Genomic DNA, 21489 nt, shown 5'->3' on the forward strand with positions numbered 1-21489 from the left:
CAAAGGGATCTTATATCTATTATTCATTCTAAAATTTAACATAGGGTGTTCATAGTATTTTGAAAATATTTAAACATGGGGCCCGGGACCAAGTGCCCCTTTTATCCGGTGCTGGGGGCTCTGATAATCTTAAAATCTGTTATGATAAAATTATAATGTAACAAAGGGATCTTATATCTATTATTCATTCTAAAATTTAACATAGGGTGTTCATAGTATTTTGAAAATATTTAAGCGTGGGGCCCGGGGGCAAGTGCCCCTTTTATCCGGTGCTGGGGGCTCTGATAATCTTAAAATCTGTTATGATAAAATTATAATATAACAAAGGGATCTTATATCTATTATTCATTCTAAAATTTAACATAGGGTGTTCATAGTATTTTGAAAATATTTAAACGTGGGGCCCGGGGCAAGTGCCCCTTTTGTCTGGTGCTAGGAGCTCTGATAATAAAACTAAGAACAGATGTAGAAGAATCTATGATAATAGGAGGAAAACTATTTTTAATACTTCAATGACATCAATTTGTTACAAGATGCACATTATTGATGAAGTCAAACGAGAACTTTGCTTTTTACAGATTATGTCAGTGGTGGTGAGCTGTTTACGCATTTATATCAGCGGGAACACTTCACCGAGGACGAAGTGCGGATTTATATCGGGGAAGTTATTTTAGCGTTAGAACATTTGCACAAAGTGAGTCTTCATTTTCCTTTTTTTTTTCTCTTTGCATTGAATATAATATTTTACAAAACAAAATTATACTTTCCTCTGATTCAATATTTTAATTAATAAAATAATTTTCTGTTACAGCTGGGCATCATCTACAGGGATATTAAATTAGAAAATATTCTGCTGGACAAAGAGGGTCATATCGTGTTAACTGATTTCGGTTTAAGTAAAGAGTTTCTGCCGCACGAAAGGGACAGCAACGCCCGTGCTTACTCCTTTTGCGGAACTATCGAGTACATGGCACCGGAAGTGGTACGAGGGGGCTCAGCGGGACACGATATTGTGAGTCAGGATGAATTTGCGTCACGATTCGTTCCCTTCGTTCCTGGAACTTCGTTATCGCGGTCAACCTTACCTCAGACCAAATCACTGTTTATCGGCTCCTCATTATCTCCTTTATATTTTCTTTTCCTTATTTTATTTACTTAAGAAGGTAATATTATTTTTACTATCATACAATCTCCTTAAATAAAAATAAATTCATTCTTTTATTTATTTATTTATGAAACACTCTGTACATTCTCAGCCTAATTAATAAATAATAAATAATTTAAGTTAAAAATTCCAAAGTCCATAGCCGAGCATTCTATTTAAAAAAAAGAGAAAAAAAGTCCATGATTTTTCAGGCAGTGGACTGGTGGAGCGTGGGCGTTCTTACGTACGAGCTGCTAACCGGCGCGTCTCCATTTACGGTGGAGGGTGAGAAGAACACGCAACAGGATATCTCACGAAGAATCCTCAAAACAGATCCTCCGATCCCCAGTCACCTCAGCCCAACCGTACGAGACTTTATCCTCCGTCTTCTGGTGAAGGATCCTCGACAGCGGTTGGGTGGCGGGCCGAGCGACGCCAAAGAGCTGAAGGAACATCCGTTCTTCAGAAGAGCACCGCCACCCTTCTGTTGGGAGTCCCTGGAGAGACGAGAGATACCACCGCCGTTCGTCCCTCGAATCACCCACGAGCTGGACACCAGTAATTTCTCAGACGAGTTCACCAAAATGATCGCCGCCGATAGTCCGGCGGTAGTTCCTCCGAACTACGACAAGATCTTCCGGGGCTACTCGTACGTAGCGCCTTCTGTACTGTTCGGGGACAACGTGGTCAGCAAAGACATCTTCAAGGAGGCGACTAAAGCTAGTACAGAATCTCAGCGACCATCGGCATCGGACGTATTAGCGGCCAGGTTCGAGGAATCGACCTTCTTCCAGGCCTACGAGCTGGATCCGCGCGAGGAGGCTCTGGGTGACGGTAGTTTCTCCGTCTGTCGCAAGTGCAGGCACAGGAAGACGCTACAGGAGTTCGCTGTGAAGATAGTCAGTCGTAGAATCGACTGCGGAAGGGAGGCGAACCTGCTGCGCACCTGTCAAGGACACCCGAACGTGGTCAAGCTGATCGAGGTACATCAGGACAGGGCGCACACGTACCTAGTGATGGAATTACTATCGGGGGGAGAGTTATTGAAGAGGCCGAGGCCGTTCAGCGAGCAGCATGCCAGCAGGATAATGAGGCAGTTGGCCTCCGCGGTACGTTTCATGCACTCCAGAGGCGTGGTCCACAGAGACTTGAAGCCGGAGAACATAGTCTTCGCTCACGAGGGGGAGGATTCCTCGGTGAAGATCGTGGACTTCGGCTTCGCCAGGATAAAACGCGGCTGCGAGCCTCTGCACACGCCTTGTTTCACTCTTCCATACGCGGCCCCCGAGGTGGTAGCCAGGCAAGGGTACGACCAGAGCTGCGACCTCTGGAGTCTAGGCGCAATTCTTTACTCCATGCTGTCGGGGAAGCCTCCGTTCAGGACAGGCTCCCCGGACCTGGCTACCAGAATCAGGGCGGGGGAGATCGATTTCGACGGCGAGTCCTGGAACCACGTGTCCAGCCTCGCCAAGCAAGTCGCCAAGGGTCTGTTGACCGTCGACCCGAGTAAAAGACTGACAGCCAGCGGTCTGGCGAACCACCCTTGGCTGAACGAGACCAGTTCCTTCGACGTGACCACCACCGGCTCCTACGATGTTCACGCAGCGCACGAACACGCGAATCCCAGCTTCCTGGAGAAGCCGGAGGGCTTCCGACTGCGCGAGGTGGACGGAGCCAGGCTCGCGCAGAGGAGAAAGCTTCATAAACGTTCCACCTCCAGCTCCGTATCCTCTTCCGCCTCCACCACCTCCTCGAGCCCCTCTGTACAATTGTTAAGACCACCCAGCGCGGCTACCAATCTCGCTACCTCCGCTTCTCCGGCTCAACCGAGCGCCTTCGACTTCGGCGAGGACAAAGTGAACGAGTACCTCAGCTCCCTGTCGTCCTCATCGGACTCGAACTCGCCCAGAATCATGCAGGAGACACCCAAAAAGCGACGCAAGCGCGACGACGACCACTCGGACCAAGATATCTACTCGAAGCGGTACAAGAGGATCCATCTGGACAGTGAACTTTATAAAAACAGGACTGGCCCGGTGACTAGGTCCAGGAAACGAAAACTCGAAGAACAGACCGTGAACGGTGGCGGTGATCCTCTGACGGCCGAGTTGCACGAATCTTCTCACGCGGACCTCAGAGAAATCCATCGGAAACAGAAGGCTGGGAAACGGCCCAAACGTTTGGCCACCATCATCGTAGAGTAGATCGTCGGTCGTTCGTGTTCGATTCGGCGGGACGATTAAACTCGCGTCTCCTTCGTGTTGTGTCTCCTATACGTATGCATTTCACGCGATGTTGTAATGTAATGTAACGTTTGGCTGCCTTCGACGCTCGATGCGACTCGAGCGAGCATTGCGTCATTCCTATTTCCGGAACCTGCGGACGGGGACTTCCGCGTCTTGAATTTCGTACGGGCTCGTCGGAGCCTTCCTCTTTACAATACCTTTTCGGTGAAACTTTGCCTTCTAGTTTATCTGATTATTTGAAATGATCAAATCTAAAGTAGCCAGTATTCTTTTTTAAGATGTTATTCTTGTTATAAGTACATGTATAGTTTTATTCATTTAATTGATGTTTAAATTTTCAAACTTTTGTTCTCTGTAGGGTAGGATTAATGGTAATTTAACTGGAGAAGTTTAAAGGATCTTGCTGCGTATTTTCTACTAAATTATATTTTTATTCAAAGCAACGTTCTGAATTTTGTTCATTGGTTTTGGGGTCTCTGTTTAGTTCAATTTTTCTTACTTCTCTGATACTTGCATCCTTTTGAATACAGTTTGCTTTTAAACATACGTAGAATATAATACCAACAGTATTAAAAGATATAGGGGAAGATTGCAGAATAATTTGCTTGTTTAAAGAGCTATTACTTTACTCAGCAGTTATTGAAAGGTTCAGTGAAAGTACCAAGTGCTTCTCTTTCAACATTTTTCAAAATTTGTATGATTAAAGGCAAAAGAACGATTTTTAGGTTTGTTCAGAAGCTTCTGCGGGCCCGTAACAGATTCAAAATAGGGTCCCCGAGCGACACTGTTCCTTATCGCAATCTTTAAATTATTGTAGATACTAAATTTAATTTTATGCCATGTTTAGGATTACGTTTTATCGATCAGAGCTGTGGAAAATAGTATTTTATATATAGAAACAAGCGTTTTCTTTGTCAAACGAATTAATCGCTTCATCCTTTAGTCATTTATCTGTGTACTATCTTAAGTTGAATTACCTCTGTAGATCTTAAGTTTATCTTCGTTCAAAATGAAATTTGTATATTGGACCAATCTTAACATTTTGACTGCGATAGAAATTGATTTTTCTTTATTTAAAAAAACGAATACAGAAAGAAGATTCTAAATAATATTAGAACTGTACTAAGTCAACGTATATGAACAATTCATAATGAGATATACTCTATTACATTTAAGATAATTTTTCAATTATTCTATTGAAAGCAACAAAGTTATTTATTCAAGGTATCTCTCAAAGGGTTGCTCAAAAGTGTGCGCAATTTAGTTAATTAAAATCTTCTTAAAAGATTAAAGAATATGAAATATTGCTCTTACGTCTCCCTGTAGGACCTCCCTATCTAAGAACCAGTTATTTCATAAAATACTTCATTAGCATATAAAATTGACTCTTTGCTGTAGAAATAAAGAGATTCGATTAAGGTATATAGCGGCATATAAAAAGTAAATTACAATGCAAAGGGTTGATTAATGAAAAATTTCTTTTTCTCCTCGTTGTTTATTATTTTATCATGAATACTATGTTCGCCCAGCTCGTTCGATATTATGTATGTACATATGTGTATGTATTCCCGTTGTTAACACATTGCGTACTCGTTTTCGCATTTTCTTACAATTACGTGTGAAAAATTATAGCTAAAGGGTGATTATATCCCTTAATTCATCGATTATCGTGTGCTATTTTGTTCAACCTTCGGCCGGCGGACCATGGAGAGAGCCTCCCAAGACGGCGGACCACGGAGAGCGCCTCAACTTTAACGTAATATTTTTCATTTTGTAGATTTTTTACCGCTTCTTTTGAAATGACAAAATTATAATTAATAACCTTTTGTACGTTCGGGTCTCGATTGACCCAGACTCCGCTGTTCAATGATTAATCATAAATGATGTAGCACACGATTAAAATACTATTCGAAAAGAATCTCCCGATGAAAATGTAAAATATACGAAGGAAATGAATAGCTCGTTGTACGCGGTGTGTTAATTCGTGAAGATTTCGATCATTCGCAACCATCGAGGCGACAAATGGTGGCCCGATTTGTACAGAAACACGATTCTTCCTCGTGTCGATACGAAAGATCAAACCTGATCAACGACTCCTTATTGATTTTTCCGTTCACTGTTGTCTGTGATGAAACCTTGTGTAAAAAGAAAAATTAGTGGCGGGTTAACGATTGCCTCGAATCACTTTGCGAATTTCGAGAAATTAGTATATTTTATTTCATAAATATATAGTTACTTTTTGCAAGGAACATTATTTATATTTTCCTCACTCAGAGATATTGCAAGACTCTTCGTAGCATCAATATAATTCATATTTCCAAGTAATAATTAAAGACTATCAAATTATTTATTTTGTTAAGTTTCTCGAAGTGATTCGAAATTGCACAATAATTATAGAAAATCACCATTAAAAAAAATAAAACGTCGAAATGCTCGATCGTTTTCTTCCAGACGTTTATCGAACGAACGCCTGAACAGCCTTCTGAACCCTGTGTCCCTTGATCTTTCCTGAAGAAACACAGAGCAAAAAAATAAAATTAAAAAAAAAACAGGAAAGCACGGAACTCGATTCGTGACAATTTACATAGAAAAATGTGCCTCAGACGAAAGACAATTGAGCTATTAGGTGTGCGTGTACGTTTCTGAGCGATCGAGAACGGCGAAGAGAACTTATTTATTTAACTAATGATTGTAAAAGATAAAAAAAGATGATACGAATGTATGCGTGAGAGATAGATAGATCGCGTGTATTTCGTGCGATGGAAACGATACACGCTCGGATGATTGATTATATTACATACAGATTCTATTCGAAAGGTATGTTCTGTTCACCGAGCATATATCGAATACACGCTATTCTTATACATTGATTTTTAGTCCTGAATCTTTATAAATATATATATGAGAAAAAAGAAAATGTTATATATAAGGAGAAAAAAATTATATATACACACACTTATACACGGCGGACACAAAAAACCATGTACGTGTACAGCATTGCCTCTCTGAACGGAGATATAGGATCTTATGTACAGTTGCGCGCATAGATGACTCCCTTCGGTTAAGCGAGAGTGTACCCTACCACTCTTCAAGCCCGGTTTACATTGGTAGAGTGAATGAAGTTAGAAAATTTGGCAAGTGGTCGAGCATTGGTATAATGGAAAAATATATTTATACATCTGCAATCAAATTACGCTTCCCCAAGGAAAATAGGGATCCCCCCTGTAGGTTTCCCCCGACTGCCACTCTAATCTCTTGGTAACCACGGGGAGAACGATATTACAGGGAAGAGTAAACGTTCACGCGGAAAAATTTGAATTTAAAATATAACGAATCGGTGTAAAGAAAGGGTAACTGAGAAAAGTCATCTATGCCTGTATGTGTACACGCTGCCCTTTATTTGCTATGTAAATTTCAATGAAAATTTTATTAACAAGCAATGTTATTTTCAACAAATTTAACTTTTTCTATTGGTATCAAATACTTACTGAAATTGTTTATAATTTGAATTAAGTGAAAATATTGCTGTTTGGAGAGACAATTGTGTACATTCTATAGGGTATTAGCAAATATATGTATACATAGGGTTGACCGAGGTTTATCGAGTATTATATATGTATATAACGTACGTGTCATTTTTCTTGTTTCTCGAGGGGAATTCCTTCGTTTTACGTACTGCTATTTCGCGAACGGTGAACCGAGACTATACATGCGAGGTGTACATAGAAAAGATTTATTAACGAGACGAACATCGAAACGTTTCTTTTTCTTTTTGTTTTATTGATTTTTGTTAAAAATTTTAATACAAGTCCATTCGATTTTTAGTTGTGTTAGGAAAATTGAAGAAAATTAATTAGACAATTTTGTTGTATATGGCGGCGACGAGTTGACACGGGTATCGTTATTTTGTTTGTTAAATTTTAGTATGTTTATTGAACAATTGGTGACTCACAGAATGTTATTTTGACTTTATTTTAATATCCTTAAATGGTAGATGATTCTTCCAAAGTTAATACACGTGCATCTTCCAAGAAATAATTTAACACGTTGATTTATAAAAAAAAAAAATGAATATTGTTTTGAGGTTAACAAAAGTCTGTGAGTCACAATGCATCGACCTTGTTTATAATTTAAACAGAACGATGATTGTTCGACTATCGTAAGAAAGGTACATTGTAAAAATAAAGAAAAGAAGAGAGAAGGAACGAAGGGGGGACGGCGAAGACTGAAATGGTTATACACCGACTCAGGGAACAGAGAGACGCAACCGAGAAAAATTCTCTTGGAAAGAAAGAAAAAAAAGTAAAATAAAAAGCTATTCGACTACGAGAGGATGAGCGTTTCGTCGAAACGCGTGCTTCTACCAAAGACGACCGAAGCAAAAATCGCTCTGTAAAGACCAAAAAAATGCCAACAAAAACAAATATATATGTATGTATGGGAAAAAAAAAGAAACTGAACCCGCGTTTTGCAACGTTGTTACATAAAGTAAGGCGCGCGTTTGATTTTCAACAAGAAAAAAAAAGATGAAAAATGATGCAAAGAATGAAAGAAATATTTAATTGAGAAAAGAACAGATATGTATACATAAAGAATTATATATTTAATATAAGACTATTATTAGAAGATTATATTTCTTTAATAAGAGGATATTTCTATTTAGCGAACGTGCAAGTCATTTAACGAGTCTTTAATAAGTTGCAATCAGTTTGACCCGTAAACGAGACAAAGGTGGAACTGAAAAAAATTTTTTTTTCTAGATGCATATATATATATAAATATATATCACTGTTACGTTATTAATGAAAAGGAATAAAAAAATGAAACAAAGTCCTTCGAAGAATACGTATATTTGTACAGGGAGTCGTAAGAGTCTAATGCATCCTTCAAGAAAATTCGACGAGCTCGAATTCATATCATTAAGTTTTACCTGTTGCAACGAACATTATAGTATTTTTGTTGGATTCGAACGATGACGTACAGTTGATGCATCCGTTTTACGATCCTACGAATTGGAACGTTTCTCGACGAGTAATTTGTTCATTGTTTCGATCCGAACTTTTCATCGACAGATTCGACGTGAAATTGTGCGATAGACTTTTAAGGCATCCTATAATGCATATATTATATATAAATATACATAGTTATATATACGGATTCAAGCTTGTACCATACGATAAAGAGTGCTGTTCTGTTGCTATAAGTACCGTAAGAGAGACGAGATACCTTTGTTACTACTGGTTGTTAAATATATCATAACATAATATTTATTTACATGATGGATTTTTCATTGATCAGTTAAATTATCCCTGTTTTCAATGGTAGAAATTTTGTTTTCGTTTCGATTTAGAATTTATTAGTTAGCAAGTTATGTGATAAATTTTGTATAATTTTCTCTGTGTTCTTTTATTAATTGTGTTCATAATTAGTATTGTAAATTGATTTAAAAAGTTTCTTGTTAGAAAAAAACATTCTCGATCCTGCCAGGATTCGAACCTGGAATCTTCTGATCCGTAGTCAGACGCGTTATCCGTTGCGCCACAGGACCGTCTTACCATTGACTTCGACTACTAGTAAAATAAGTTTCTACTTAAAGAATTAATAATACGCAATTTAACGTTTATTTATTATAAAATAATATCAAATTAAATATCTGTATTCGCATGAAGTAGCGCCAACAACAGTATCATTATAGTTATTAACTGTAGTATTTAATTAGGTATTTCAACGTAATATTGATAAGTAAAAGGACAACAGCTATTATTTCGAAAACTAAAATAATACAAAGCAAAAGTGAATAACTATATTCTTAAATATGTACAAAAGGTTTCTTTATTCTTTAATTTGAAAATTAAATTTAAATACAGTCTGTAAATCGTCAATATCAATGGAAGGTTCATCTGCACTTAAGCAAGTTGTATCATTATCTGAATACTGTTTCTTTTTTACAGAACTAAAACTAGCCTTCTTAAGGAATATACATTTTTTATTTTGCATAGGTGCAGGCAAAAATTTAATAGAGGATGTGGTTTTGCCAAGTTTCTGTTCATCCAAAGCCATTTTCTCTCTGTAGTTCCCCAAAGTGTTACGCATTATTTGTCTTTTCTTAATCAAAGGTGCATTGTTGCTCTTTAGGATACTTATGTTTTTATTTAAATCAAGTGCCTGTTTTTCAGCAAGTTTTCCAGTAGCTAGACACATTTCTAATTGCTGGATACACCAGCATAACTCTAACTCAAATTGATCTTCAGCTTCTTGACTTAAACCACTAGTAGTTTCTGAACCAACATTTGCAGAATTTGATGTTCTTGCTAGTTCTGGTTTTCTTTTGTTTATCGCTGGTTTTTTAGCACTCTGAAATGAATATAAATGAATATAAATGAACATTGTTATTGCTCTATTAATGACAATGTAGTCTAGGGTAGTTTTAATCAGGCACGCGGTCATTGTTAAGAAACAAAGATATGAATAAGAGATCAAATCAAGATACCGTTTTGGGTTTTGGAGGCATTTTCCATTACATTAAATGTGTTAATTAATTTTGGCGATTATATAGTAATTAATCTTATTTCTCTGCTTAGACTTCTCATTAATGTTGACATCCCTACAGATGTCACTACCAATTCCGAGCAGAGATGGGATATGGGACGGGTTTTTTCGCGCATGCGCGGCGATTTTAGTATCAGTATAATACAAGTTCCAATAAAATGGGGTACCTTAATCACCCTGCATAATTTTAATAGCTCCTTCACCAATATTAGATGCCAGTTTGTATTTAAATATAACTTACTTAGTAGCTTACAAAAGTCTTGTAATCCGTCCACCTCATAATGAATGTTTACACTGTTTTCCCGCTGGCAACACTAACCTAGGTCCGAGGGCCTAGTCCGTAGTTGCGCCACCACATAGATACGTCCCTGCAAAACTCGCGCATGCGCGGGAAAACCCGTCCAATATCCGGTCTCTGGTTCCGAGTTCCGAGCAGCAGTAACTACAGATGCGAAAGACTGGACATGCGTTTGTTTTCGAGGGGTCATGTTTTATGGGGTCCCAGACACCCCTGAAGTTAAATAATATTTATTTATTCTTACCTCACACATATGTATTTACTTATTATTGCTACTTATTTATTAAATATGAACCTGTTTAATAAATGCCTGTTCTGTTTATAGATTTCTGAACAAAACTCAATCTTTATACATTGAAGTACCGGCGCAATTTTGAATTATAAAGAATTTACGGAATTGTAAAGGTTATGGCAAAGATGGATTTATCCCTATTAAGAAGTAAATTTCGGGGTTCTATTCTTGGTGGATTAATCGGTGATTGCCTTGGAAGCCCTTATGAAAACGAAGAATTGTCAAATGGTATGAAAATAGTTTTACAACAATCATTCGATAAATTGGAGGGACCGATGTTTAAAGGTAAAGTTGATTTTTTAAATTATCACTGTACAAGACAAAACCTGAAAATAAGTAAACATCTATTTATCAAGAATTTTTTAACTGTATAGCACCTGTCATGCAGTTTACAGATGATTCTGCTATGACTCATTCTTTGGCCAAATCTTTTGTCGAGTTAAAGGAATTGAACATTGTTGATGTTGCCAAGAGATTTGTTAAGAGTTATTACCAAGAACCTAAACGAGGCTATGGCCCTGCAGTTGTAACAGTACGATATCATTACAAATACTATAAATGCAGAATTCAAGATCACTGTTATTATTTTAAACTTGACATTTTTAAAGGTGTTCCAGAAGTTAAGGGTTAACAAATTTGCAGACATTGTAAGTCCAGCAAAAGAGCAGTTTAATGGCCAAGGTTCATGGGGGAATGGTGGAGCAATGAGAGTCACGCCTATAGCATTGTTTTGTTATAAAGACTATGATAAACTTTTAGATACCGTGAGGCAAGCGACTCAACTCACCCATACAAATAAAGTTGGAATAGATGGTGCTATTCTCCAAGTATGTGAATTTAATACATGCTATTTATCAATATAATTGTAACATTAATTAATATTACTTCTATTTTGAAGGCAGTAGCTATTCATCAAAGTCTTCTCTTAAACCCTAGCGAAGAACTGAATATAACAAATTTTATTGATGACTTAATTAATAAAATGGACCAAATAGAAACAGACGAAGAGGGGTACGTTTTGAGAATATCATAAGATGTATTATTTATAACAAAACTTTTTCAGATGTGTATTTAACACAATGAAAATATCTAGATTAATTTTAAACAATATTTTTTGTATTTCTGCTGTGAGGAAATGAAGTAAACATATCTATTTACTTTGGGACTACAATAGTAGATAGTTTCTGTATTTTGCAGCTTAGGTTTGTCAGAACCACAACCATATAAAGTACAATTAGGCATATTAAAATCGTTAATATCTGAAAATGATGATGGACAGCACACTGAAAAAGTAGTAGAAAAGCTTGGAAACAGTGTTACAGCTTTGTATTCTGTACCTACAGCAATATTTTGTTTTTTAAGAGCACAGAAACCAATTACAGGTATACAAACTGAAAATCCATTTAGAAGAGCAATTCAGTATGCTGTACGTATAATAGTTTACTATATTTTTTTAAATAAAAATATCGCAATCAATAGTACTTTCAAAATCAAATTTTATCTACTACTTTCCAGATTAGTTTAGGCGGGGACACTGATACTATTGGTAGTATGACTGGTGCAATTGCTGGTGCATTTTATGGCGAAGAAAAAATTAGTTCTAATCTTTTACAACATTGTGAAGCTTCGAAAGAATTTAGAATTTTAGCTGATCAGTTATTTGATATAGCAGTACAACAATAAAAACTTAATTGTATATTTATGATTTTAATGAAAGGAACGTGTAATCAGATAAAGAAGTTACGATTAAGACTGAATTCTGCAACTATAAAATAGTTAATTACATTTATATATTATTAAGTTTATGTATAGTACCATGAATTTGTACATTTAGTAAATATCTTTATAATTTTTAATAAATGTTATTTTCTTTGATTCCCTTTGAAAGTGCATCCATAAAATAGAAATTTATAATCAAACAAGGGATACGGAGATACAGTGATGGGGTGTCAGGGATCCCATTAACACTGCATACTAACATTATGGCATTTGGGGTTTCAGGAACCCCGAAGTGCCAATGGTGCCCTCTGCATACAGACCTGATATCATCTTGGGGTGTTAAGAACCCCAGTGACTTTCTGCGCAACGTCAAAATATAATAGCGGGGTGTTGAGGACCCCGAAGCACCGGTGATGCTTTTTGTATACCGACATTATGGCATTCGGGGTATCAGGGACCCCGATGCCAGCGTGGCGCTCTCTACGTACCGGTATGATATATTGGGGTATCAAGGACCCCGACGTCTCTCTCTGCGCACCGACAAAATATTATCTTGGGGTGCCAGGAACCCCGGCGACTCTCTCTGGGCAACAACAAAATATCATCTTGGGGTATCAGGGACCCCGGTGACTCTCTGCGCTCCGACAAAATATCATCTTGGGGTGTTTGGGACCCCGACGACTCACTCTGCGCACCGACAAATTATTATCTTGGGGTGCCAGGAACCCCGGTAACTCTCTCTGGGCAATAACAAAATATCATCTTGGGGTGCCAGGTACCCCGGTGACTCTCTCTGCGCACCGATAAAATATCCCCTTGGGGTGTTGGGGACCCCGAAGCATCAGCGATACTCTGCATACCGACATTATGGCGTCCGGGGTTTCAAGGACCCCGAAGCTAAAATATGCGACCCATAGACTTTTTATAGAAAAATTGAAATCTCTGTAACTTTTGATTCCGACCACTTAGATGCACAAACGCAACGGTTTTGAGCTAGTCTCAGCGAGACCTTTCTAACTATAATGCGTAACTCTTACAATGATAGTACCACAGTATCGATCGAGCATTAAATTTTTGTTAAAAATTAAAAAATAAACATTATTTGAGTTAACTTTAAGACGTTAGTTGAATGATAACCATTTGATTAGCGCCAGTGTCGGTCGCCGTGGGGTTTTAGTTTATCGTAGTTTATTGATTAAGCTCATAAAGGGGGAAGATTTATGATTTCATCCCTCATGTGCGACTCGACTTATCCACCCTTCTGATTTAATATTTTGTACCCCCTTTATGAGCCTCCCTAGGACCACGATTGTCCTTATATCTCTGCATCTCTATATCTGTTTTATCCTTCTATCCCTTACAGGGTTGTACGTTCTCCTTCTACGTTCTTTACATCCCTCCATCCCTTACACCCTTAAGTTCCTTACGTCTCTAAATCCCATATATTTCAGCAACCCCTATATCGCTGTTTCTTACATCCATTACGTAATCCTTGCATCCTTTGCGTATTCCTTGCACCTCTTGCGTATCTCGTGCATCCCTTGCGCATCTCGTGCATCCCTTGCGTATTCCTTGCATTCCTTGCGTCCCTTGCACATCCACTGCATCTTTTGCGTGTTCCTTGCATCTCTTACGTATTTTTTTTTTTTTTTTTTTTAACGTGGGGAAATCTTGCATAAGACCCCCCACCGTCCCCTGGGGGAGGGCAGCGGGGGAGTGTCGGATTCTTACCGACTAAAACCCCACGGCGACCTACTCGAACGTTAAGGGGAGGTTCCGGAATCTTGTATATATTACACCGGAACATCCCCTGGTTTACAAATTCGTACCCTTTCTCTGGAGAGCCTTAAAGCAGGCTCGCTTTACGACTGACACCGGGGGTCGCACTCGGTGCCGGCTTTATCCTGGGGCCCGCGTGCAATGAGGCCCCCATGCCCTGGGCCCCCACCCAGGTCGTCTGCGGCCCTTTATTCCTCACAACCCACCATCCCTGACATCTCTTCTTTCCTTAGATCCTTCCATCCCTTATTCCCTGCATTCCTCACACTCCTAACAACTCTTCATCCTAGACATCTCTCCGTTCCTTACATCCTTGCATCCACCATATTCCCCCATCCCTTACATCCCTGCGTCCCTCACATCACCATATGCCTTACATCCCTTTATCCTTTACACCTTCCTGTCCCTTACAACCTTCAATCCTTTACATCTTTTCATCCCTTAAATGTCTGTTCCTCCTACAACCCTGCTTCCCATACAGCCCTGCTTCCCACATATCACTCTATTCCCTACATTCTGCGGTCCCTTACATCCCTTTAACACTTTTACATCCCTGAAATCACACCTTCGCATTCGTAACAGCGCCCTCTAGCGGCAAAAATGTGAACTAAAATCTCGATGTCGAATCAGCGCCATCTGGTTTCGGAAAAAGGAACTAAACCACGCATCAAATTTGGCCCTCTAGCGGCAAAAATGTGAACTAAAATCTCGATGTCGAATCAGCGCCATCTGGTTTCGGAAAAAGGAACTAAACCACGCATCAAATTTGGCCCTCTAGCGGCAAAAATGTGAACTAAAATTTCGATGTCGAATCAGCGCCATCTGGTTTCGGAAAAAGGAACTAAATTTTGCGAAAATTTAAATTTAAAATTATTTCTCACGAGACTGTACTTACCTTTACTTACCTTTACTTACCTTTATTCGAACCTGTGGCCATAAGTATATTATTTATAATATATTTATTATAAGGGTTGAGAGGATACAAGAGATGCAGGGAGAATTCAGGAGTGTAAGGGATACAGAGATATAAAGGGTACAGAGATGTAAGGGATGCCGAGATAACGGAATGCCGGCATATACAAGATGCAGGAATATAGGGAATGTAGTGATATAAGGGATACAGGGATGTTAAGGATGCAGACATGTAAGGGATGCAGTGATAAAAGGTTGGGCTTCGTGAGGCCCTTAAAGACAAAAAAATTAGAAATAATTGGGAAGGTTGAGCCGAGGCCCATGCAGAGGGATAAAGTAATAAATGACTTCCACTCATACTTGTCCATAATGTTAAATGTCGCACTCTTTCCATCTGTTCATCTTTTTCGCTTGAATCGGTGTGTGTGTGTGTGCGTGTGTATGTATGTACCTGTTATGTGTTTGTGTGATCCCTTTTAGTCGCCTCTTACAACAGGCAGGGGATACCATGGCTGTATTCGAAACCACTCGAGCCACAGGGGGAGCTAAACACACCGACCTTTCATATTGGCGTATTAGGGACCCCGTTGACTTTGTTTGCATACCGACATTATGGCATTCGGGGTTTCAGGGACCCTGAAGCGCCGATGAAACTCTCTGGACATCGACCTGATATCATCTGGGGTGTTAGGGACCCCGAAGTACGAGCGACACTCTTTGCATACCGACATTTTGGCATCCGGGGTGCCAGGGACCCCGATGCATCGATTGCGCTCTCTGCATACCGACTTGATATCATCCCGGGGTGTTAGGGACCCCGTTGACATACTATACATACCGACATTATGGCATCCGGGGTGCCAGGAACCCCGATGCATCGATGGCACTCTCTGCATACCGACCTGATATCATCCCGGGGTGTTAGGAACCCCGTTGACTTCTATGCATACCGACATTATGGCATCCGGGGTTTCAGGGACCCCGATAACTCTACTCGCCGACAAAATATCATCTTGGGGTGTTGAGGACCCCGAAGCATCGACAATGCTCTACATACCGACATTATGGCATCCGGGGTGTCAAGGACCCCGAAGCTAAAATGTGCGACCCATAGACTTTTTATAGAAAAATTGAAACCTCTGTAACTTTTGACTCCGAACACTTTGATGCACAAATGCAACGATTTTGAGCTAGTCTCAGTGAGACCTTTCTAACGACGTATAAAGCGTATTTCTAACCCTAGCAGTTCTTAAGTTGAAAAGTGATACAGAAGGACATCTTTGCGCTTTATGTATTTATATAAGATATGAAGGTATATCTTGAATATTAATTAAATAAAATTTTATCAAAATAATGTAATATGTGTCATAGACATAGACCTAATGATTACTACATAAAAACCTTTTGATGTAGTAGAATACAAAGAAAAGTTTGACATTTCTATCAGCTGATAGGATTCAATATGGCTACTCAGAAACCACGCTGTCTGTCTATGGTCGAAGAGACGCCAACAAATGATTGATATCGTGTATAAAAATAACATTGTATAAAAAGATAGTGAAACTTTTTTAATTATCGCATTTCACAATGGCTGGCAGCGAAGAAGTATTAGAAGGATTTATTTGTCCAATATGTATGACAGATTTCAAAGCACCGTATCAATTGACTAAACATTTCGAAGATTTTCATAATGATGATCCAGAGATTTTGAAATCGCTTAAAGGTGTGAGCTTTACCTGTAACAAATTATTTAAAAACAATTTTCGACAATGTATCAAAATTAATGTTAAAAAATTAAATAATTCATGTATTTATGTTGACGAGTGCATTGACCTAATAAAATAACTCAAACTTCCATGTTTCTAGATCTTTTTGGCAAGGCTAAAAAGAAAATTTTAAAGCAAGATGAAATATCAGAATCATTTGCAGAAAACATATCGCATAAGAGGCAACGCAGTCCAGAAATTAATTGGGGACCTCAAGAAATAGGTATTCATATGTTACAAGTTTACTACATACAAAGCTTTCTTGCATTTGCATATGAACATGATTAATTAATTTTAGGTGCAATAAAATCACATACAAAGTACTTTAAGGAAATAAGAAATATGAGACTGGAACGATATTCTAGTGAAACAAACAAACTTCTGATAAGACTAGATAAATTATTAAATAATTTACCAAATGATCCAGTTGATAGAAAAGGTATAATTGTAATTGGCTACTTTTAAATCTAAGCGAATTATTATTCCTTTATCTTTATTGCTCTTACCATAGTTCATGAACGTACCATTGTGCCATGGATAGATGAAAAGGATGTAAAATTATGTCCAACTTGTGCAAAGAGCTTTCATGTTGCAAGAAGAAAACATCATTGCAGACTATGCGGTGCTGTTATGTGCCACAGTTGTACAATATTTCTATCTTTACACGATGCAAGTGAGTAATTCTGAAATTAAAAAGAAATATATGTAGAAGAAAATTTCAATACATAAAATTCATTGTTCTTTTCTAGAAAAAATGACAAGTCCTGTATCTGTACAAGATGATTTAGCGGTATCTCCTGTTTCTGAACGCCCAATTTCAGAACGGATAGTACGCGCTGGTATCGGTCTTACAAAGCTAGCTAGGTCACCGTCCAGTAGTAGTTTAAACAGTGTATTATCACTGGTTAATGATTCAACAGGTACTGAACAGCATTTTAGGATTTGTACGCATTGTGCAAATCTTCTTGATGCACGAGAGAAACAGAAAGCAAAACATTTTGACAAACCAATTGTATGTCAGTTCTATGAAAAAATGAGATCATACATGGAAGAGGCCTCTCAACATGTCAAAATGTATAACAAAATGTGGGAATCCTTAAGGTATGTTATTCAATTATAAAATGAACATTTTTAACATTGTAATATCTACATATGATTTTATATTTTTTTAGCGAAGGAGAATCTACGTATAATCTAGAAGATGCTCAAACTTTAAGAGTTAAGATAGCGAAATTAGGAGAAAATATAGACTTGATTAGCAAAAGAATATCTGTACTTGGAACAAAGTGTGTGGAAAGTCCTCCACAGGAACAAGAAGTACGACTGCATCACATGGTCAGAGTATCCGCAATGATATTTCTAAAGGAAGAATTACTAAGCGTGCAAGCTTTGCCTTCGCCAGAGAAATATGCAGAATTACAGAAGGAACGTCAGAAACGATTAGAAGCTAGAATAGCGTACGAAAGACAATTGGAAGAAGAACAAAGGGAAAGGTCGAAGGAACAACGTAGAAGAGAAGGATGGAATACCGAGGTTCGACCTCCTGTAAAAGATAACACACAAGATAAAGTAATAGTTCTTATTTTTACCTAAGTAATATTTCATTTACATCGGTTTAAATAATTCATTAATCTTTCTATTAGCCGGCAGTGGTGTTGAACCAATCGCAAGGTTGGGGTCCTTCTAATGTTACACCTATAATGCCTCCTTCTATGGATCCAATAATCGAACAAATGAGCAATCTTCGAGCTTATATCAAGCAAGCTAGAGCTGATTGCAGATACGACGAAGTTGCAACGTTGGAGAGTAATCTTAAAGAACTTCAAAGCGCCTACTTTACTATGAAACAAAGTAATAATAGCGATGGATAGGTCGTAAACATATCTGCATTTTTTTACTAGAGAATCCTGTATTTCTTATCAATTTCAATAAGACTTAATAAATCTCTCTATTGTATCACAAGTTCCGTTGCATCTGTTTTATGTATTACTGCACAGTGTGATATATTTTAAAAGTTCCTTTGCATTGATGAATTTAATTATATACAACGTCGTGATATTTCACAAAAAGTATACTACTGAATTATTATTGTACATAATAATGTAAGAAAGTATGTGGTTTATAAAATAATATTTATATTGAAATTAAATGTACAGAATTAAAAATATATTATACATATGTATATGTATATCCGATTTGCTATCACTCAAGCAGCTATTAATACTTTCACATTCTCATTAAATTTTAAATAAAATTGTATGTTTATGTATAATATATTTACAATTTTTTATGAAAAATATAATTTCAAACTAATTTATGAATAATTAAGGATGTTGTTTACCATTTAAAATAAAATAAAGTATACATCTCTTGAATACAATTAACTGGCTTATTTATTATATTCCAAAACCACAACTGGTAATTCGTGGGAACTTAACATATTCTGTTGTATGTTTTCATTGTTCTTTATGCCAGAAGTGTCATCCTTGTTAGTTGCAGAATTTTTTTGAAGCTCGACGATACATTGAGGTAATTCAGTAGAAGTCATTTCGTATAATGTTTCACTTGTTTGATCTTTACTTATTGTTAAACTAGTATTTGATAAATTCGTACGATTATTTACAAAAATTGGAAGTTCATTAGAGAGCATTTCCCGATTGAATCTTGCTTGTTCTGTCTGTTCAAATTCACGTAAAGATATAGGTAATTCGCGCGATGGCATTTCTTGGTTCCCAAAACCAGGTTGTAAATTATTTGCATTAGGTATATTTAAAGGTAGTACTGATGGTACTGCGTCTAGACTCTGTTCTGTTTCAAATTTTATTAAGTCAGAAACTTCTTTACTCGATGATACTTCTATCGGCTTTTGTTGAAGACCAATTTCTCCATTTTCTTTATTATGTTTCTCTTTTATAGAAATTAATTTTGTAGATTGCATATTTCTTTCTAAAGAACTATTATTCATCTGTTTATCCATTGCACGAGGATTGATGTCTTTATTGTCATTATTTTTAGAAGGTAATTGGAATGTACAAATTTCATGTAATTCTTCTTCTTCTTCTTCTAATTGTCTTTTTATATCTTCATCTGAAATATTCACAGGGGCTGCAGGTCCAGATTTTGGGCGTTTTGGAGGTTCCTCTATTCAATAAAGAAAAAAGGAAATAGTTAAATATAATATCTTAATAATTATAATTTGATTCTATATACCTTTTAGTATATCCTCAGCTACATAATCGGCAGCTCTAAACAATTCTGCTTTTACCAAAAGATTTAACAAAGTACCCAATGTTGGTCTCTTCTTACCCATTGTTCCCCATTCTGATAAAAATATTTCAGCTGCATTTCTTTTCTGCTGTTGTGAGGCTTGCTCAATTAAACTATAAGAATGTAAGTTGTACAGACGTAAAAATGCATTATTCTGTTTCAACTTATTTAATTAAATAATTTTATAGAATTACCTAAAATGTTCAGAAGTAAATTTTGGAAGATTAGATGTTCCATCTTTTGGTACAATTGCCATTAATTTTTTCCATGAATCTGATAGATTTAATATCTGTCCAAGCGTATACAATTCTCGAAGCCTTAATTTCCGCAATTCGGTGTCCGAACAGATTGTATCCAGTGACATTCTTTCACTATTTTATATACTGTGTAATTAATATTCCGTTTCCAATAATAATTAAGGTGATGCGAGCGTCGAATTCCGCGTCGGTAAAACAGTCAACGTTTCATCGAAAATTAGGCCGAACAGAAACTGATTTAAGCGCCACCTCAATTATCGCATGCTATCAACCCTATCAACTAACGGCATGCTATACTACGTCACCTTTCGCATACACCTAAATAACACGTGTTGCTACAATAACTATATGTATAAGTACATAATTAAACAATACTGACCATGCATTCATTATTATTAATTTTCGTTCCGTAAAATTGTAGTTGCAATGTGATACACTTCAGAATCTGAAAGGCATAGTTCCTGAAAAATATATAACAGAGATTAAATAGAAAAGAAAGCATAAATTTCGCAGCCAATTCGCTCGTATTATTTGCTGTATAATTAATAAATGTACCATAGAAATAATGATACAGTTATTAATTAATAATAACGATTGCCCAGTTCTCACCACGAGGAGGTTGCTGTAGTTTGGAGACCTGCCCTACCTCATCCCATCCACCCTCCATTTATGCAAATTTTTACTTTCATTCAATAATGAATTCCTCTCGAAAATTGTTATAAAAAAAATATTTGTTAGTCAACGTAGCGAATTTCTATCAAATGAAAAGCAGAAATTATGTGTTCAGTGGGCAAGAGCGACATCTGGCCTCTGACCAGAGTCATGGATAAAGTCATGGCCTTTCCAATGTACAACGTCTCTGCTTGAAATATCTTCGCCAGGGTTGATTTCTTTCTACCATTGCATATCAAACAACTTCGTTCTTTCTAAATTCCATATTTTGTGATTTTTCTTTTTATTTTATTTTTAACCGACTTCGAAAAGAAGGAGGTAATTAGTCAAAAATCATACAAGTTCCTTTTTCAGGAACTATAAAATTACTATAGTTATACGTTCTATATGGTAATATTGCAATCCCGAAAATACTTTTCTGAATTTAAACTATTGTTTCCCAATTAAAAAATATATAAATCTTTTTATCGTAGCTCTTAGCTTGATATCGCTTTCTAAAAGTTATCTTTAGAAAACGATATCAATTACCAGGTCACACCACATGGAGGTGGCTACGTTAGTGACCCACCCTAAAATTATAAGAACGTG

General features: G+C 37.3%; 5 protein-coding genes and 1 non-coding gene across 14 annotated transcripts in view; 3 read left to right on the forward strand and 3 right to left on the reverse strand.

Moving 5' to 3' along the window:
* The window catches only part of LOC117607886 (ribosomal protein S6 kinase alpha-5), a 36697-nt gene extending 28647 nt beyond the window's left edge, over positions 1-8050 (forward strand). For all 5 annotated transcript variants that reach the window (XM_034332110.2, XM_034332107.2, XM_034332109.2 and 2 more), the window contains 3 exons: positions 579-694; positions 812-1012; positions 1357-8050. In XM_034332110.2, coding sequence (XP_034188001.1) covers positions 579-694; positions 812-1012; positions 1357-3348 — 2309 coding nt within the window. In that variant the 3' untranslated portion in view covers positions 3349-8050. The remainder of the gene's footprint in view (positions 1-578; positions 695-811; positions 1013-1356) is intronic.
* Positions 8051-8865: 815 nt separating this feature from the next.
* Positions 8866-8938, reverse strand: TRNAR-ACG (transfer RNA arginine (anticodon ACG)). Its single transcript has one exon. It is a non-coding gene; the product is annotated as a tRNA-Arg (tRNA).
* Positions 8939-9204: 266 nt separating this feature from the next.
* Positions 9205-10033, reverse strand: LOC117607895 (UPF0488 protein CG14286). Its single transcript, XM_034332127.2, has 2 exons — positions 9881-10033; positions 9205-9744 (listed from the first exon to the last, which is right to left on the reverse strand). Exons 1-2 carry the CDS (start codon positions 9899-9901, stop codon positions 9223-9225), a joined length of 543 nt encoding a protein of 180 aa, XP_034188018.1. The 5' UTR covers positions 9902-10033; the 3' UTR covers positions 9205-9222.
* A 325-nt stretch (positions 10034-10358) lies between these two features.
* Positions 10359-12350, forward strand: LOC117607891 (ADP-ribosylhydrolase ARH3). Of its 2 annotated transcripts, XM_034332118.2 has the most exons (7): positions 10359-10492; positions 10563-10814; positions 10904-11061; positions 11138-11356; positions 11428-11540; positions 11727-11955; positions 12045-12350. In XM_034332118.2, exons 2-7 carry the CDS (start codon positions 10646-10648, stop codon positions 12210-12212), a joined length of 1056 nt encoding a protein of 351 aa, XP_034188009.1. In that variant the 5' UTR covers positions 10359-10492; positions 10563-10645; the 3' UTR covers positions 12213-12350. The 2 variants fall into 2 exon arrangements, with proteins under 2 accessions (XP_034188009.1, XP_034188011.1); XM_034332120.2 differs by lacking the exon at positions 10359-10492 and having other exon boundaries at positions 10677-10814; positions 10918-11061.
* A 3672-nt stretch (positions 12351-16022) lies between these two features.
* Rbsn-5 (Rabenosyn-5) lies at positions 16023-18902 on the forward strand. 2 transcript variants are annotated; one of them, XM_034332039.2, is made up of 8 exons: positions 16023-16251; positions 16353-16662; positions 16806-16928; positions 17004-17144; positions 17217-17378; positions 17455-17806; positions 17878-18274; positions 18349-18902. In XM_034332039.2, the coding sequence occupies exons 2-8, from the start codon at positions 16527-16529 to the stop codon at positions 18574-18576; spliced, it is 1539 nt and encodes a 512-aa protein (XP_034187930.1). In that variant the 5' UTR covers positions 16023-16251; positions 16353-16526; the 3' UTR covers positions 18577-18902. The 2 variants fall into 2 exon arrangements, with proteins under 2 accessions (XP_034187930.1, XP_034187931.1); XM_034332040.2 differs by having other exon boundaries at positions 16356-16662.
* Positions 18903-19080: 178 nt separating this feature from the next.
* On the reverse strand, positions 19081-21455 carry tub (interleukin 1 receptor associated kinase 4 tube). Of its 3 annotated transcripts, XM_076688274.1 has the most exons (6): positions 20839-21455; positions 20609-20690; positions 20167-20547; positions 20012-20085; positions 19916-19933; positions 19081-19846 (listed from the first exon to the last, which is right to left on the reverse strand). In XM_076688274.1, the coding sequence occupies exons 3-6, from the start codon at positions 20334-20336 to the stop codon at positions 19095-19097; spliced, it is 1014 nt and encodes a 337-aa protein (XP_076544389.1). In that variant the 5' UTR covers positions 20337-20547; positions 20609-20690; positions 20839-21455; the 3' UTR covers positions 19081-19094. The 3 variants fall into 3 exon arrangements, with proteins under 3 accessions (XP_076544389.1, XP_076544388.1, XP_034187933.1); XM_076688273.1 differs by having other exon boundaries at positions 19916-20085; XM_034332042.2 differs by lacking the exon at positions 20839-21455 and having other exon boundaries at positions 19916-20085; positions 20609-20769.
* Between the last annotated feature and the right edge of the window lie 34 nt (positions 21456-21489).

The sequence above is a fragment of the Osmia lignaria genome, chromosome 5, assembly GCF_051020975.1.
Source record: "Osmia lignaria lignaria isolate PbOS001 chromosome 5, iyOsmLign1, whole genome shotgun sequence".
In the NCBI taxonomy this organism is placed as follows: domain Eukaryota; kingdom Metazoa; phylum Arthropoda; class Insecta; order Hymenoptera; family Megachilidae; genus Osmia; species Osmia lignaria.

What these genes read in the sequence shown, in the direction of transcription:
- tub (XM_076688273.1), bottom strand. Translation starts at nt 20,336, where the DNA reads ATGTCACTGGATACAATCTGTTCGGACACCGAATTGCGGAAATTAAGG. An exon ending in TTTACTTCTGAACATTTTAG is followed by an intron (nt 20,086 to 20,166) that starts GTAATTCTATAA and finishes ACATTCTTATAG; the next exon opens with TTTAATTGAGCAAGCCTCAC. An exon ending in AGCTGAGGATATACTAAAAG is followed by an intron (nt 19,847 to 19,915) that starts GTATATAGAATC and finishes TTTATTGAATAG; the next exon opens with AGGAACCTCCAAAACGCCCA.
- Rbsn-5 (XM_034332039.2), top strand. Translation starts at nt 16,527, where the DNA reads ATGGCTGGCAGCGAAGAAGTATTAGAAGGATTTATTTGTCCAATATGT. An exon ending in TTGGGGACCTCAAGAAATAG is followed by an intron (nt 16,929 to 17,003) that starts GTATTCATATGT and finishes AATTAATTTTAG; the next exon opens with GTGCAATAAAATCACATACA. An exon ending in AAGATAACACACAAGATAAA is followed by an intron (nt 18,275 to 18,348) that starts GTAATAGTTCTT and finishes TCTTTCTATTAG; the next exon opens with CCGGCAGTGGTGTTGAACCA.
- LOC117607891 (XM_034332118.2), top strand. Translation starts at nt 10,646, where the DNA reads ATGGCAAAGATGGATTTATCCCTATTAAGAAGTAAATTTCGGGGTTCT. An exon ending in ATGGCCCTGCAGTTGTAACA is followed by an intron (nt 11,062 to 11,137) that starts GTACGATATCAT and finishes ACATTTTTAAAG; the next exon opens with GTGTTCCAGAAGTTAAGGGT. An exon ending in GAAGAGCAATTCAGTATGCT is followed by an intron (nt 11,956 to 12,044) that starts GTACGTATAATA and finishes ACTACTTTCCAG; the next exon opens with ATTAGTTTAGGCGGGGACAC.
- LOC117607895 (XM_034332127.2), bottom strand. Translation starts at nt 9,901, where the DNA reads ATGCCTCCAAAACCCAAAACG. An exon ending in TGCCTCCAAAACCCAAAACG is followed by an intron (nt 9,745 to 9,880) that starts GTATCTTGATTT and finishes TATTCATTTCAG; the next exon opens with AGTGCTAAAAAACCAGCGAT.